At 35.2% G+C, this 18,278-nt stretch overlaps 1 protein-coding gene across 1 annotated transcript in view; it reads left to right on the forward strand.

The window, feature by feature from the left end:
* The window catches only part of LOC145258166 (WD repeat-containing protein 37-like), a gene marked incomplete in the record, with an annotated part of 749,116 nt that overhangs the window by 261,117 nt on the left and 469,721 nt on the right, over positions 1–18,278 (forward strand). Inside the window, 1 exon segment of the mRNA XM_080115977.1 lies at positions 6,920–7,058. Within this exon segment, the coding sequence (XP_079972103.1) occupies positions 6,920–7,058 (139 nt within the window).

Genomic DNA, 18,278 nt, shown 5'->3' on the forward strand with positions numbered 1-18,278 from the left:
TTTTTTTCTCAAAGAAAAAGGAAAAATGTTGGTTTAATAACTTTATTTTTCCTCTTGTTCTGTTCACATAAGAAATATTTTTTTTTTGTTTGTTTTTGACTTTCTTGAGAAAATTTGTAAAGAAGATAGAATCTTAAAAAGGACATCTTTTTTCTTTTTCTTTTTTACAAAGGATTCACCACTTATCAAGGCCTAAAGGCCACTCGAGGATAAGGGTTAATGAGTGTACAGTGCTCAAGGGGAACATGTAAGTCATCGTTAGTAGTGGAAATTTGGTAAATTGAATTACTTAAAGGGGAACAGCTCATCAAGAATTTGTTCACATTGGACTTGAAGACAACCATATTGTAGTCAGTTGGAAAGCAGGAGAACGGAGCAGTTCCATGAGCGTCCAGTTCTAAGAAAGAAACTTTCTTCATGTAATCTATGTTTAGGGTTAGGCACAGATAAAGAGTGGGGGAAATTATTGAGAGTGGTTTCAGCTAGACGAGTGCTTTTTTGTGAAAATCAGGCCGGAGGGGGGCATAGATTGGAGCTCAGACGAGCACTTGGCATGAAAATAATGATAAAGCAGAGACAGGCTCACGACGTCTCCTCTGTGGAAAAGAGGTTTCAGGGAAGAGAAAAGAGCATCCCGCACTAGGCTAAAGGTCTATTTTGAACTCTGTCAAGGCAGGATAAGCTGCTTCTAGCAGCTCCTGCCCAGATGTGACATCTACACAAGAAGTGACACTAGCGAATGTGATCTCCATATTAATAAAATAAAGCTAGCTGTACCTACTCGGCTTTGCCTGGGAGTATTTTTTTTTTTCATATTTGTTTTGCTTCGTAAAACAAGCAATGTCTCTATTAGTTTTGTTTTTAAATAAATGTTTGAAAATTAAATTGAATTATTACAGTATTGTTCGGTTATCAAATTATTGATTGGACCAAATTTTTATAAAATTGTAATTTTTATAAAATTGTAATTTTTTTTTTAATAGAAAAGTTTAAGTACATCTAAAGTTCATCTTTCTGTTAAACTCTTTCTTCTACTCTCTCTTTTTCTCTTTCTCTCTTTTTCTCTTTATTTTTTTATTACATTTTCACCCCAAACAAGGCACATTGCCACTTTCGTGTAGGGGGCTACTATCAGGGATATAAGCTACTGGGTACTATGTAGGGATTTGGGCAGCAAGATGTTGGTTCACGTTACACTTGAACTTCTGCAGGGACCTGGAATGGAATTCCAAAGTCTAGCGGTTCTGGGGAAGAAACTACTGGAGTAGAAAGATCTTTTACATCTAGGGATCTCTACTGTGTGGGGGTGGGATTTAGCTGCCTGTCGGGTTTGTCGAGGGTGTTTATGTCGTGGGGGCACAGGTGCTTGCAGTTCGTCAGAGCATTCTCCATTAAAATACTTGTAGAACAGGCAGAGGGATGCAACATTTCATCGATGGGACAGAGGCTGAAGCTTTGATGCCAGTTCAGGGCCTATCAGGTTGGCGACTTTTTGAACCATGTCTAGGAGTGAACGACTAGTAGCAGATGCACCAGCCCAAATATGACAGCAATACTCCATACATGGGCGAATGGTGGCCTATAGAGGTACAGGATACTTTTGGGTGTTAGTAGTTTTCTAGCACAGTAGAGAGAGCCTACCTTCTTTGCAGCGGCCCTGGCAATGCTTTTAATGTAATTGTTCCAACTCATGTTTCCTGTAAACGTTAGGTCAAGGAGTTTGAAAGATGTACTCTCGGATAAAGTCGTTAGCCATTGCTATTGGTGGTAGAGAAGGTTTCATGTAATTATTGACGGAAACTAGTTTAGTCTTGGTGGCATTGAACACGACCATCCATTTTTGTCCCCATTCCACTACAGATCGGAGGTCATCCTCTAGTGTTTCTGCCATTTCTTTAGATATGTGTTCATTTGTTTTCCTGTCCTGCCTCTCTTTTTCATAAACATGAATCAGCATTTTGACAGAAAACTGGCAAACCATAATCAAACATTTTTACATCCAATAATTTTATAAAGATTAAAATAACATTATCATAATAAAATTACTTGTATAACAATTTGGTTCAATTTGGTCAAAGAACAAACGATATTATAATAATTATATCTTTTAAAAAATCCAATGCGTGTGCATTATAAATGAGGTATAAAAATGCAATTTTAAGTAAAATCTCTTTCCTATAATGACATGTCGAGTCGAAATTAGTAAATGTTTTAAAAATTAAAAAAAATGTTTTTACTTAAAATGCATTTTGTTTTAATATCCTTCGCAACCAAGGCCGCCAACCCCCAATATTTCCTCCTGTATCAGAAAACACGCTATGTGATATACAAATATCTGTACGTGATGTTGCCAAGCTAATCAAAAACCTTGACTCCAGTAAAGCAACCAGCCCTGACTGTATTCCAATTATAGTACTCAAAAAAAACTTCAACCTGAACTAGCGCCCATACTTACAAAACTGTTTAAACGTTGTCTTAAGGAGAATTGCTTCCCATCACCCTGGAAAATCTCATCAGTATGCCCTTTATTTAAGAATTAAGGTGATCGTCCATCCCCCACTCAGTACAGGCCAATAAGTCTCCTGTGTGTCATGAGTAAGTTGCTGGAATCTGTGTTAAATAGAGAAGTAATCAACCATCTCAGCAAAAATAACCTTCTTAGTGACACACAATATGGTTTCCGTTCTGCTAGATCTACAGCAGATGTGCTTACAGTTATATCGCATAGGATTAGTGAATCTCTCGACAGAGGCAACCTTTCTAGGGCAATTGCTCTTGGCATATCAAAGGCCTTTGATATGATATGGCAAAAAGGTTTACTTCACAAGATCTCTAGCTATGGTATAGCTGGAAATGTCTTCTCAATTATTAAATCATTTCTTTCTGATAGGTTCATAAGAGTAGTAGTTGATGGGCAAAAATCAGAAGCTCACATTATTAATGCTGGAGTCCCTCAGGGGTCCATCCTGGGTCCAACTCTTTTCCTGATCTACATTAATGATCTTCCAAATCACATCCTTACATCATTTGTAGACATTTTATGCTGACGACACTACCATCTATGACTGTAAACGACCAAGTTCTCTCCGATTCTCTCTCCTCTGATCTTAATCACGTTGTATAATGCATCTAAAACCAAGCTTCTGTCTTTGCATCATCAACGTTCTGATCCCCATCTGGCATCAATTAAAATGAATGGCTCTCGTCTTGGGGAGGCCTCAAGTTTTGACAAGCTTCTGGGCTTGACCTTTACTCCTGATCTTAAATGGAATACTTACATCAAATCTGTTGCCAAGGCCGCTGGAAAAATGGTCGGATCCTTCTATTGATCCAGTAGATATCTCACTGCTGATGCTATTCTCTATCTATATAAGAGCCAGGTACGTCCAAGGATGGAATACTATTGCCACATCTGGGCAGGAGCTGCTAGAAAGGACTTGTCGTGCTTTGATAGGCTTCAAAATAGACTTTGTGTCCTCTTGGGAGATGTCCTTTTCTCTTCCCTGCAACCTCTATCTCACAGAAGAGATGTTGCGAGTTTCTCTGCTTTATCGTTATTTTCATGGAAAAGTGTTTGACTGAGCTTCAGTCTATCATCCCCCCTCGCCAAACTTTCACAAGAAACACTCGTCTAGCTGAAAACACTATCAATAATTCCCCCCACTCTTTATCTGTGCCTAAACCTAAACGTAGATTCCATGATCAAAGCTTTCTTAGAACTGCACGCCTGTGGAATTGTCTCTGTTTTCCTGCTTTCCAGTTGTCTATAATATGGTTGTCTTCAAGTCCAACGTGAACAACTTTCTGATGAGCCGTTCCACTTAAGTTAACAAATTTACCGAACTTCCATTACTATCGATTACTATATTGTCCTTTTGACTACTCTACACTCTTTAACCCTTATCCTTGAGTGGCCTATCGGCCTTGATAATTTGTGACGCCCATGTCAAAAAAAAAGAAAAGAAAAAAATTCTATTACAATGCACAAGCACCAAAATACACTATTTAAAAATAATTTGGTAAAATGAAAGTAAATTACTTTCAAGCAATGTCCAGGAAGAATGAAGATTCTAAAGATATTCTTGTTCCCAAATGAAATATGCTGCTTCAAGTAATCTAGCTAATGTAATTTTAGAGTATATATAGTTACTAGCCTAGGTACCCGGTGTTGCCCGGGTGTTTGGAGGTGTATATTGAGCAAAAAAAAAAAAAAAAGTGGTAGTAAGAGGCAGACAGACAGGCTCGAACCCGTACTGTGAAGGAGGAAAAGAATGTGGAAAAAAAAATGTGACATCTTTGCTGTTCCATCCATCGCCAAACTGGAAGTCACGAAGGTTTAAATTAAGGCTAGTCAATCGCAAAGAAGGGATGACTTTTGAAAATATCGGCGAAAAAGCGACCCCCTCCTTGTAGAAAAGTGACCAGTTGAGGGTGAAGGAATTAATGTTTTTGGCCAATTTTTCGATATTTGTCATCTGAAGGGTCGAACTTGAGAATGGTACAGATCTCGTGAAAATCCGTTTGAGGCAGACAAACAAACATGCACACATTTAGACAGACAGGTGAGATTTATATTATAGATGGGAGTGTATCTTGAAAATACTTTGTGAACAATTAAACAGAAAGTCAGGAAATACAACTTTAGAGATATAAGATAAAATGTAGAAAAAAGTGGATATACCAACAGAATGTAATCCAAGGAATTTAGATAATGAGATGTAATTTTTTGTCTTTATTATTCAAAAGACATGAGAAATTATTTTTCTTTATTTACAATAGAGAAACTTGAGACATACAGAGAAGGGTGAAAGAAAGAAGTGAGGAAAAAAAAAAGAGGGAAGTGATTTGAACACGTTTCCAAATTTGAGATGAGGATTAGTAATTTGGACTACATTTGACTGATGTAATCTCTGACCTTCTTCAGGCGTCTCTTTGCAAACTCGGAAATCTTTCTGTTGAACTCGGAGATTCTGCACAGAATTTAGAATGGAACCCTTTATTTAATCCACAGATTTAGTTTTCTCTTTCAATAAGTAATGACTAGGGCTATGACAACAGCATATTCTTTTCATTGTTTTGACTCTCGAGTGTGTATCTGTTGATATCTTATATGCTTCTATCTAGAGTAATGTGGGTCTCGGTTGATTAACTCTGTTGGATATATACTCTAGAGTCAAAACAATGGAAAGAATATGCTGTTGTCATAGCCCTAGTCATGACTAAATAGAAATCCTAAGTAATTTGCAATTATCTCATCTCTACCGAAGGTTGATGAAATTTAATTCTTTATACTAATTACGTTTTTATTTTATTCCCCAATTTTTTTTTATTGCATTTTCACCCCAAACAAAGCACATTTCCACTTTGATATTGCAGAGATACTATGTAGGGAGTTGAGTAGCAAGATGTCTGTTTACATTACACTTGAACTTCTGCATGTCAGTACAGTCGGGAAAACAGGAACCCAGAAGGGAATTCCAAGGTCTAGTATTTCTGGGGAAGAAACTATTAGAGTAGAAGGCTTTCTGACATCTGGGGATCTCTACTGTGTAAGGGCGGGATTTTGTTGTTCGTCGGGGGTATTTACGTTGAGGGGGTACAAGGACTTGGAGTTTGTTGAAGCACCTACCATCAAAATACTTGTAAAACAGGCAGAGATATGCAACATTTTGTTGATGGAACAGAGGTTGAAGCCTAGCTGACAGTTTGGGACCAATTAGGTTGGTGATTCTCTTTTGAACCCTATCCAGGAGCGAGAAACTAGTAGCAGATGCATCAGCTCAAATGTGATAGCAACACTCCATACATGGGCGAATGGTGGCCTTGTAGAGGTACAGGATACTTTCAGGTGTAAGTAATTTTCTAGCACAGTAGAGAGAGCACATCTTCCTCACCGCGGCAATGCTGTCAATGTATCTGTTCCAACTCGTGTTCCCTGTGAACATTAAGCTGAGGAGTTTGGATGAAGTACTTTCAGGTAATCTATTATTAGCCATAGCAATAGCCATAGCAATAGCATAGTAATTATTAAAGGAAACGAGCTTAGTCTTGGCCGCAACGAATGTTACCATCCATTTTTGTCCCCATTCCACTACAGACTGGAGGTCTTCCTCTAGGGTTTCCGCCATTGCCTTGGCTATGTATTCATTTGTTTTCCCTTCATGCCTGTTATAGTGTCATCAGCAAATATACCCATCTCAGAAACAATTTTATCAGGGAGGTCATTTGTGAATATCAGGAATAATAAAGATCCAAGGATCGACTCCAGCGGTACACCCGCATTTATATCATTGTTTTGACGTACAACCAGCGAAGACAACCTGGATTCTTCTCTTATTTAAGAAGGATTTAATTGTTAAGTATTCATCCAGTAATACCGTATGAACTGATTTTCATAAGACCATTGTGCCATGCCCTTTCCAAAACCTTCATATATATCTAGTGCTACTGCCCTACCATCCCCTGTCTTATCCAGTGCATGGTATATACGTTCAGAGATTCAGTTAGGATACCTGCAGTAGAACGGGCTTGCCTAAATCAATATTGTTAGTCAGACAGAAATTTAGAAACTATAAGGTGGTGGACTTGAGCTTGATTAATTATAGACTCAAATATTTTGGTGAAAAGAGGCTAATAAGGTGATAATTTAATGGGTCAGTTCTTTCGCCAGAATTCTTGTAAACTGATCCGACAGAAGCAGTTTTCCAGCAGTCAAGAAAGCAAGATTTGTTAAGGCGTTTGTTGAAAAGTTTGGAGAAAACTTTATCCAACTAGGAATATTTTTCTGATTGTTTTCATCTTTATTATGAGCAAATTTAACAATGGATGTCTTGTAATAAATATATTTATGATGATGATCAGTCGGTTTCATTGTCCTTACAAAACATGAATAAATATATTTTTTTGTTTGTATTTTCAGGACATCATCAAGAGTTGACAGGTGTCTGTACCCATCCATCCCAGAGACTTGTTGTAACATCCTCAAAGGACACAACATTCAGATTGTGGGATATGAGAGATCCCTCCTTGGAAGTCAACGTCTTTCAGGGACATACTCAGTAAGTCTATTCTTTTTTTCTCTTTCTTTCCTTTTTTCTTCATTCTTTCTTTCCTTTCACTCTTTCTTCACTTTTTTCTTCATTCTCTCTTCTTTCCTTTTGCTCCTTTACACTGATCACAACCCCATGCAGATGGGTAATCCTTTACTCCTCTGCAAATGAGACCACCTATTGGCCGCAGGTTATGATCCGTGATGGCATAGGATGAGATCCTGGTGGCTAGATCTCCTTTCACTCCAACCCTCACTTTGGTTAGTGGGGGAGGTCAGAGAGACCCGATTCAATCAAGTGGTTGACCATGATGTGCCCTAGTATCTATAAGATCGTCCCCCAACTGTATTTTTTAAATCCGATTCTTCAAAAATCAAAACCTTATTTTTCCTTTTTTTATTTCCCTCACAAATCATTACTAGAAGGCGGTGGCTGAGGTTCAGTTGTGTTGCAGACAAAGAATATTACTAATGCCAAAGAGTAATTGTTTTCAAGTAGTAAATACTAACTTACTTGTCCATACGTCCAGTGTCACACACACAAAAAAAGACATGGTTGTCTGTTTACCATTTTAAATAGGTTATTTTATTTTATAATTGTTATGGGGTTGCCGGACACCGGTACTCAATACCGAAAGTAACGTCATGAGATAGTTCATTAATCCCCTGGAGGGGTATCTCCAACAATAATTTGAAAAATCATGCTGAGAGGAGACTATGATTTTTTTTTTATGATAGTTTCTTTTTAAAATTAAAAAAAAAAATGTAGAAATGAATTAACATCTGTCTCTTTATGATTTACATAAAAAATTATTCAGAAAAAAAAACAAAACAATAAAAAAATTATTCAGAAAAAAAAAACAATGTCTTGTGTGTTGAATTTTCATTGAAAAAAATCTAAATTTTTTAAATCAATTCTTTTTAGCTTTAAAAAGTTTGTTTTATTTTTTATTCATATTATTTATAAAAGTTTTTAAATTTTCAGCTAGTCTTGAATTTCCACGAGTTCTGCTAGTCTATGCAATTTCTTTCTAAGAATGTTTTTAGAAGAAATGTTTTTTTTTTTAAAAGTGTAATGCAATGTAATCTGAGAGCAATGCATAGAAATATAAAATAAATATCCTATAGAATTTAACTTTATTTGGTACTAAATAACCAATACGTTGTTGATATGCCATAAAATAAACCGAACCTATAAGTGGCCACACTTAAAAGACGATTTTTTTATTGAACTTAAAGTTTACTTTATTCAATTTATTTATTTTTTTCTCTCCTTTCTAAAAAAACTGTTCTTAAGCCTGACATGAAAGATTTCCCCAGACAATGCTAATCTAATTGATGAAAGCCAAAAAGAAAGAGGAAATCTGTTTGTCTTTGGTTGATAAAACTACCACATTGTCGATTGGAACCACACAACTGTCTCAACACTGAATTTAGAAATGGAATTATATGGAGCCTAAGATTTTCAGATTTGGTTTTTAAATTTAAATAATCCAAAAGTTTTTTTGTTTAAGTTTTTTTATATTTTTTTCCTATCAATGTATAGTCAATTATGTTGTGCACAAAGAATATTACCAATGCCAAAGAGTAAGCTAACATATAAAAAGCAAAACGGGCGCGTGCATTTGTGTATGTCCACGAAAGTTTTTTTTTTGTCGGGGTTCTCGCGTCGGTTTTCTTATACTTTCTAGATATCTCACATTTGCAAACAGACATTGTCTCTATCTTTTTTTTTTTTTTTTTGATCGAATTTAAAAAAATTTCCTCGTTTTGAGTGTTTGTTTGTCTTTTTTGTATAAATAAAGCGAAACTAATCGAATGCAAACACAAGCCTGGCCTTCGAGCCAGGTAGTATCTGTTCTGTAATTTGTCCTTGGACAATGTAGGGGAAACCCTTCATGCTAGGACAATTACTATTTATTTAGATATTGCCAGAGTGCCCCACATTAAAATCGACCTTATTTTTAATTTGCTTTCGTGGGGAAGCAAATAAATACCAAGACAGAAAGCTTAACTGGCCCCAGGCCAGGTTTTAAAGCAGCGTTCATTTATGCACATGCATGGCGACTCCTTTGATTCTTAAGTTAATTACCAACTCATTGAATTCACTAACCTCTTTGGCCTAATGGTTAGCGAGGAAGACTAATTACCCTACGTTTTGGAGTTCGATCCCACCTCTCTCTCTCTGTTTTTTTTTATTTTTTTATTTTTTGAAAATTCTTTTCATGTTTTTTTTCCTGCTTCGCTGTTTGGGTTCAAGCTTGCCTGCCTACTATCACTTTTTGCTCAACACACACCTCCAAACACCCAGGCAACGCTGGGCACCCAGGCTTGTGTTTTCATAGAAGTAATATTTTATTTAGAAATAATGATTTTCTTGGAATGGTGTTCTCTGAGAGTAATGTAGAATTCCCTTCTTTGAGTAATGTTCCCAGTTTCTTTGGCATTTAATCATTCATACTGTAAGACAAATCAAGCAACTGCTACAGGTTTATGGTTTGTAGGATTTTTTGAGTTTTTTCCAGGTTGTGTGTGGGTATTTTCAAGAGTTTGTTTCCAAGGAGCTATGCATTGTGAGAGCAACATATTCTAGGTATATAAATAATTACCATACATAAATATTTATATTTGAGAACTTTATGTAGCATTAAATAACCGCTCGATGGTTGATATTCCATAAACCAAACCAAAATGATATCAGCTATACTGTTCGAATACATGTTTTTATTTGCATTGTAAGGCACTTGTTTAAAAAAAAAACCCTTCATACTGAAGTTAAATTGCTCTCAGACAACCTTGGCTATCCATATTAATAAATATGTCTAAAGATTTGACTATATTTCTTGAACCTTACTGGGATTGAACTCCTGATGACAAAAATGAATGGTTCTGAAAACCATTGTATTGATCATTATGCCATGAACAAAAAAATTAGTGTTGGGACGATTAATCGGAATTAGAAAAATCTTTTGGTTAAATTTGAAAAATTTCTGATTCCAAAAATAATTCTTTGGATTTTTTTTTCTTGAAACTGAAATGAAACAAACATTGATGTATTTAGTTCTTAAAAGTTTTTCATTTACAATAACCACAGAACTGTAGGGCATAAATCCCAATCACAAATTTAGTATTGACACTCCAATTCTAATTCATTTTTTTATTGGTGAGTTATGGTAAACATTTTAGAGTTCATTTGCCGCGTCCCTTAGTAAACTTTTTTGTACTTATTTGTGAATTTCCTGAAAGTTGGAATAGATATCTTTGTAGCCTCTCAGGAAGTTTACAGTTGATTATCAAATGATTCAAAATGCTCTGGACAAGGTTTTTCAATTTTGTCATCAGATCCTACTTAGTACTCTCATTATCTGGTATTAGATAAGATGAATGGTAAAAAGAATTTAGTGAATATTCCTAAGAATTTCTGCACTTATTTAGAATTATACTGAATTAAAGATTTTTCTGATTTTTTTTTTTTTTAAATAATGTACATACTCGTTGCAGAATAAAGATGTCAGATTCCCAAAATCACGGAAATAAATCAAGTTTTTTTTTTTCTTTTAACTAAGAAAATAAAATTTTATGAAAAAGTGAGACAGGAACCGGAAGCTGCCATATTTTTTTAAAATGTGTTAAAAATTCAAGGGCAACAACTCAATTCAATTGCCGAGTTTTTGTTTGTATTCAAAATAAAACATTTAAATTATTAAAAATCATCAAATTTTATTTTCTTGATTTAAAAAAAAAAAAAAAAAAACCTACTTGATGAATGATGACATCTTTGCTCCGTGATGAGTATGTAAATCTTAAAGATTTTTCTGTATTTTTGTTTTTTGAATTAAATGTAATTAATAAAAAAGCACCAAAAGTTTGAATAGGCAGGAATGATCATTTTACGAAATCGATTTCATACCTATTAGAAATTCTAAAAAAAGTTTTTTTTTTTTTTGTTTTTTTTTTTCATCTAAAAATAGATTTTCATTTTAGGGGAGTGATTTAGCTAAAGATGCTAATCTACAAATTTGCAATTACTACTACTACTACTACTACTACTACTACTACTTGTCTCTCTTTTTTTCTTTTAACCAGCCAAATCTTTAATTGGGAGAAAAAATATAAATATTCGGGTTTGTTTTACTGTACACATAGATTCGAAAACGTTGCCACAAAACAAATAAATGTTATCAAAGGCAAGATAAGTTACTTTTCTACCCAACTGGATATGTTTTTAGTGTTTATATTTAATGTAACATGTTTATTCAACTCGAAAAACATAGTGTTTACCGATGTATTGGAAAATTCAAAATGGCGGCCGACTCTCTCTTGGAGACGGTAAGTTTGTGAAAAGGAGGAGTTATAAATAAAAAAAAGTCAAAATACTGTTAAAAACGCGCCGAATAGATGTCAGCCTATGTTACGGTAACATATTAAGCGAGTTTCTAACAGTATTTTGTCTGTTTTTTTTATTTATAACTCATTTTCCCAAACTTACTGCCTCAAAGAAAGAGTCAGCTGCCATTTAAAATTTTCCAATATATCGGTAAATGCTGTATGTTTTTCGAGCTGAATAAACATGTTACATTAAATATAAACACTAAAACATATCCAGTTGGGTAGAAAAGTAACTTATCTTGACTTTGATAACATTTATTTGTTCTATATTTGTTTTGTGACAACCTTTTCGAATCTATGTGTACAGTAAAACAAACCCAAATATTCTTTCATAGAGAGAAGGTGGAGAATATTGAACAGAGTCCGTTCTCCTGTCCCCATGTTAAGAATCGTTTTTCTAGATAGTATAGAGGACTAGGATATACATATATATATATATATCCTAATCCCGTTACAAAAGAAAATAATGAAACGAATGGAATGAAGGAAGCAAAAACTCAATTGCTAGATAAAATAAAAGTGTCTTTATTTACTGTTGAAAAATGAATGTTTTAGGTATAACACGTGTTCATGTCCGCATTCGGGTGTAACCATCGTTTGTTGCGGGATTGGTGGTTTAGAAAGAAAAGGAAATGTGTGTTCATCTCACGTTCGGGTCACTATCGTTTGTTCGCGCGTGGGAAGAGAAGTGAATAATGTAGTGGAAATGGGAATGATAGTCCAGCGTGTAGATAAAGATAGAGGGTTGACATCAGTAAAGGTGTGCGCCATGTTAGCAGTCAAGTTGTGGATAGAGAAAGTCAATCCAGGTTATGGAGATAGAAAGTGTATAAGGTGTACGTACTGTTTGTTAGCTTTTTGCCCCACATATAGTAGCAAGTGGCGTGAGGCGCACGCGCGTGCGTGCGCGCGCGCCTGCCGAAGCGGTGGCAGCGGCGGCTGGTCCGTAGACCACTCACTTCGGAAGGCGAGTTGGAAAAGAAAGAAGCTGCTTATTGCTCTTGCTTTTATGGTTGTTTCCGGTGGTCTTTTGCGCATGTGTGGATTTCCTTTGAAAGGAGAAGTGACGTTGTCCATGTGTGCATACATGTGCGCACGTTAGCGTGTGTGTATATACACGTGAATGTGAGTGTATATACGCAAACGTGAATATATGTACGTGTGTGGATGTATGTTTGTGTGCGCGTATGTATATGACAAGTAATATAGCTTGAGATGTGAACGCGTGTTTTTGTGTGAGACTAGAAAAGGCTCACGCAATAGTGGCATTAAAATTATTATGTAGAAACTCGTTCTTGACATGAGAATGTGCTTTAACTAATCTGTTCCTTCACCATTTTCTTATTTTGCATACCAATCGTACACTTTTTGTTTATAAAAAATCAATTACAAAGAAAATATGAGAAAAATATGAGAAATAGCCCACTTGTAATATATGCCCCCCTCCTCCAAAGTGTATTTTTTTTTTTTTTTTTTTTTTTACGTTTTGAAAAAAATATGTGGGCATTCTGGGGGTTTACTGTGATTTACACATTTTAAAAAGCATTAAATATTTAGAAATTTTAAAAGAATTGGAATCTGGAATTTAGAACAGAGTCGTTAATTGTACTGGAATCGGAAAATTTTCGTTCCATCACTAAAAACGATATGACGATAAACCTATTTTAATTGTAAGCATGACAAATGAAAATTCTAATTGAACATTAACGTGACAGACAAAAGAAGAAACTGTCCCGAACATGACATGATGGACCGATGAGAATGCGGGTTCGCGTGTAAGCGTGATGAACCACTGAATACGCGGGTTTGATTGTACCTATTTACAATGCCTCCCCACGGGACAGAGGTAGACACCAGGGTCGTTTTTTAACGGGGAGAAAAGGTAAAAAAAAAAAAAAAAAAAAAGAAAAAAAAAAGAAAAAATATCTCAGCCGTGAAGGACTGTTCCTCCCTTGAAAGAGAACAAGAAATGGAAGTGCAGCAATGCAGCATCTGAAGAACAGATGATACACTTTGATCTTAGTCCAAAAATAAAAAAAATACCCCCCCCCCCAAAAAAAAACACTGGTTTGATTGTAATGTGTTTCAGAAGTAAGTGAGTAACTAGGAGAAAGTGTCTCATGAAAAGGCAACGATGTATCTAAAAAGAAAAAAAAAGAAAAAAAACAGAAGACTTTATTGTAAGATTATAATAGGAGAGCCGGCTTTTTATGTTTTTTTTTTAAAGTTAGCCTATTCAAAAGATAAAAACAGACCGATTCCCTTAGAATGCCAAAGAACAGTTTTAATTTGAAAATCAAAACAATTCCTGATTATTATGCAAATTGAAATGTGTTGAACTTTCCATTATCAGATTATAATACGTTCGGCGTTTTGTTCATCGTGAATTTACCAGATTTATTTATTCATTTAATTTTTAAAACTTCGCTCTTTTTTATTGATCCAAACTGTATTGAAAACAGGAAGCGTAAATATCCTTTTTATTTGGGCGGCGTGTGTGCGCATGTGAGGTGGGGAAACTCTCCTAATTCTCTAATAAAAATCGCCCCAATTTATTTGCTAGGAATGGGTCGACAATGTAAACCTTTCTATTATTTTTTTATTAAGGCCCGAGTTTAGTGAATTTTTTCATTTTTTTTTTTAACCCATTTCATTCTTCTTTTAAAACTAAAAAAAAAAAAAAATTAATGAATATTGATGTAGAATTTTCTCTATTTTTTAATTGATTTTACGTGTGAAACTGCAAACTTTAATTGATCATCACATAAAATCAGCCTCATCATAATTACCAACATCATACGCACCGTTACAAAAACTATGATCAGGTCAGGCTGTCTGAAGATTCTGGCTTCCTTACTTGAATGTACCAAACGCTGGTCTTGTTGTTTTTTTTTCTTTTTCCTTTGCAAAACTCAATCATGTTCTGCAAAAACACAAAAAACAAAAACAAAAAAAACAACACAATTTTTCTCTACAAAATATCCAAACTAAAACCGATGAATAAATAGTTGAAGATATAAAGAACGCAAAGCATAAAACATTTTTCTAAAATTATTAGATTCAGCATAAAATAACCTAAAAAAGGATTGATATGCCATAAAACAAAACAATCAAAACAAAATATATTTTGTCAGTAGATATGTCCTTATAAATCAATTCGACAGTGGCTTTGTTGTTGTCGGGCTGAGGTAGGATATGGTCCTAGGTTTGTCCTCCCAAGCTTTATCTTCTCTCTGAAAAAGGATTAGTTTATTGCTATTAATACCCGCCTGAAGCACCCCTAGCAGGGAATGCTAAAGAGGCTGTTTGCGCAATTTTTTTGTTTGTAGGCCAGAGTGTGCTTTTTCTAGTGCGTTAGCTTCGGAAAAACACACCTGAACTTGTGTCTAACTTGCTGACAAGGAGGTAAATAATATGTAGATAAAAATTAGTGACAAAAGAAAATTAGGAAATTCTAAGATAGACAGAAAAATGCAAAGAGAGAGAGAGAGAGAGAGAGAGAGAGAGAGATAGAGAGAGAGAGAGAGAGAGAGAGAGAGAGAAACAAGTAGAATTAAAGAGAAAAAGAGCTTGAAGCAGAATGAGTGTCAGAAAGAGAGAGAAAATGACTGAAGATGAGAGATTGAAATAGATGGAGATCTAAAACAAAAAAAAAAAAAAAAAGAAAGAAACAAGGGACCGATAAAGGCAAGATGTAGAGATGGAAAATGTAAAAGTACAAGAAAACGGGAAGAAACGTGTTCTTTGACCATAATTACGAATAACTGGTCAATGTTGTATAATGAACAGAAACCGGCTGTCCATCTCTTTATGACATATAGTTGTTTGGCTCATTAAATAGTGATGTCTGAAGCAGTCGCAGAAATGTTGAACTGTTTTTATTTTTTTTACAAAGGAGTCACCACTTATCAAGGCCCAGAGGCCACTCGAGGATAAGGGTTAATAAGTGTACAGTGGTCAATGGACCAATGTCGTAGTAAATGTTAGTAGTAGAAATTTGGTAAATTGGATCACTTAAGGGGAATGGCTCATCAAGAACTTGTTCACATTAGACTTGAAGACAATCATATTGTAGTCAGCCGGAAAGCAAGCAAATGGAAGAGAGTTCCACAGGTGTGCAGTTCTAAGAAAGAAGCTTTGTTCATGGAATCTACGTTTAGGTTTAAGCACGGATAAAGAGTGGGGGAAATTATTGATAGCTTTTTCAGCTAGACAAATGTTTCATGTGAAAGTTTGGCGAGGGGGGACCATAGATTGGAGCTCAGTCCAGCACTTGACATGAAAATAACGATAAAGCAGAGACAGGCTCGCAATATCTCTTCTGTGAGAAAGGTTGCAGGAAAGAGAAAAGGGCATCCCCCACTAGGCTATGAAGTCTATTTTGAATTCTGTCAAGGTAGGATAAGATCTTTCTAGCAGCTCCTATCTAGATGTGGCAACAATACTTCATCCTTGGATGTACCTGGCTCTTACATAGGTAGAGAATTGCATCAGCAGTGAGATATCTATTGGATCGATAGAAGGATCCCATCATTTTCCCAGTGACCTATTAAAAAGAACAACAATCAACTCTATTATTTGCTCTGAACTTTGATCTACTTGAGTAATTTTCAGCAATTACATTAAGATGAACTGCATCTTCCTCTTCCAGTGGATGGTGATTTGAATCCCGTTTCTGATCACGTCAACGTTTTATTCGCAGAGTTTAGAACTTTCTTGCTTTCTGCTATGTACCTCCTTTCATGCTGCAACAACTAATTCTAAACTTTTTATCTTCTATGGAATTTTCCACTTTATACTTAAATTGTCCTATGAAATAATGAATTAAAGAAGTTTTAAATTGCTGAAAACATGAAAATGGAAAAGTTTTTTTTTTGTTTGTTTTAATTAAAAAAATCGTAATTGGAATGTTTGTTTCTTTTTTAAATAAAAAATTTGACCCTCAGTCAATTTAAACCGCTGATAAAAAAAAAATCGAAATAAGAAAATTGTTTTTTTTTTTTTTTTTGTTTTAATATAATTAACTGCCAAAATTACAAAACAACCCTGTTTAATTGCAAATAAAAACAAAACCACCACCTGTAGGCAGAAGCGAACCTCAAAACTAATGGCCTTGAGACAACCTTCTAATTCATTCGGCCACAGCGCTGATTATATCATGTCAAAAATTCTTGTATTTAAACTAATTCCGAGAGCAACGGTCGACACGTGCAGATGTATCAATCTTTTAGAAAGAGCCGATTTTAGGTGCCCCACCCCCTTTGAAAGAAAAGAATATTTCTACACGAAATAATTGACTATTTTTTCTAATTTTTGGATGCCAGGTTGAGAAACTGGCGTGGTTTATCCTTCTCTCGAGGGCAGATGGGAATCTAAGCCGTGGTAGGCGCCCCGTCTAATGATGGCATCATGATAAAAATACCCTTGATAGCCCTGGTAAAACATCAAGTATTCAGCTACCGACAAGATTCGAATTACACTACAAACTTGTGTAGTGAGTTCAATCTCGGCTATGACCGCGATGGATGGATTTGTCAGAGAGATTGTTCCTTTTAACGATGCCGAGTTGGTACGTGTATGATGTGCATGAGAGAAGTTTTTAGCGGACATACAAACACACACATATCTCTTCTTTATATAATAAAAGAAGCAGTTGGATACTTCAAATGTGAATATCTTAAAGAAAAAAAAAATATGCTGCATTGTTTCCTATAAAGTCTGCTTATTTTTTTTCTCCATAACAAGTAAGTACTTCCTAAAATTAGAATTTTATCTAGCGTATTTACTGGGGAGCGCTACATCAAGAAGCACTAAATCATTGTGTGTCGAAGGGAGAGAAGTGAGAGGAGTATAAATAGAGATACCGTCTTCATGGAAAGTTGGGTGATAATTGTTTTGACTCGTCAATGTTCCAGAGAGAGAAAAGAATGCCGATAACGCTATCAGTAAGACAGGTGTGATGTTTATTCTGACAAGATTGTTGATAAAGTCTATACACGAATGAATAGAAATAGAGTGGATGCTTGTTGAAGAAGAACGAGGGGGATGGGTACATAAAAAAAACATAATTAATTTTAGTATGTTGATAAACGTTTTATTTAAAAAAAATTTTTTTTTTTGTTTAATTAAGTTCACTCCAAACAAGACGCATTGCTATTGAGATGTTAGAGATTATTCTGATTAGAGGTCAGATTTATAGAGGTCATCTTAAAGTAAGGAATTATGCAGCAAGATGTTTGTTGGTCACCCAACAAAAGGAGGGGTGGACCTGTAAATTCACCCTTGTTCGTTCGTCTGTCTGCACTTTTCTCAATAACTACGCCTTGGAATTTTTTGAAATTTTGCACAAACATTAAACATGATATGATTAAAAAAGTAACAGAACGGATTTTCCAAGAAAACTCGGACCCCCCCCCCCCCAGGGGTGCCTTTTTAGGTTAAAATGGCTAAAATTGATACTTTTGTGCATATTAAAAATAATTGATGCCTTGGATTTTTATAAAACTTTTTGAAAAGTTGTAACTAACTGATTTCTAGATAATTTTGTTTGTCTATACTTCATGATAACTCTTGGGTGTGCCCCAGGGGCTCTTTTAGGGCTAATGAACACTCCATTTTTGGGACTACTTTACCATATTTTTCCAAAATTTTCTGTGGATGTCTATTTAGCAGTTTTGCATGGTGCTGAACTCAAATATAAATATTTTAAGGTGGGGGGGGGTGATGGACTTAGTCATTTCTTTTTTTTTTTTTTTTTTTTTTTTCATGGTGCAGAACTCAAATTTACATATGTTAAGGCCTAAAACTGCACAGTTTGTTTATTTTCGCAAGGATTTGATAT

This window comes from Euprymna scolopes, chromosome 33 (assembly GCF_053919585.1).
Source record: "Euprymna scolopes isolate OS-2025 chromosome 33, ASM5391958v1, whole genome shotgun sequence".
Taxonomy (NCBI): Eukaryota; Metazoa; Mollusca; class Cephalopoda; order Sepiida; family Sepiolidae; genus Euprymna; species Euprymna scolopes.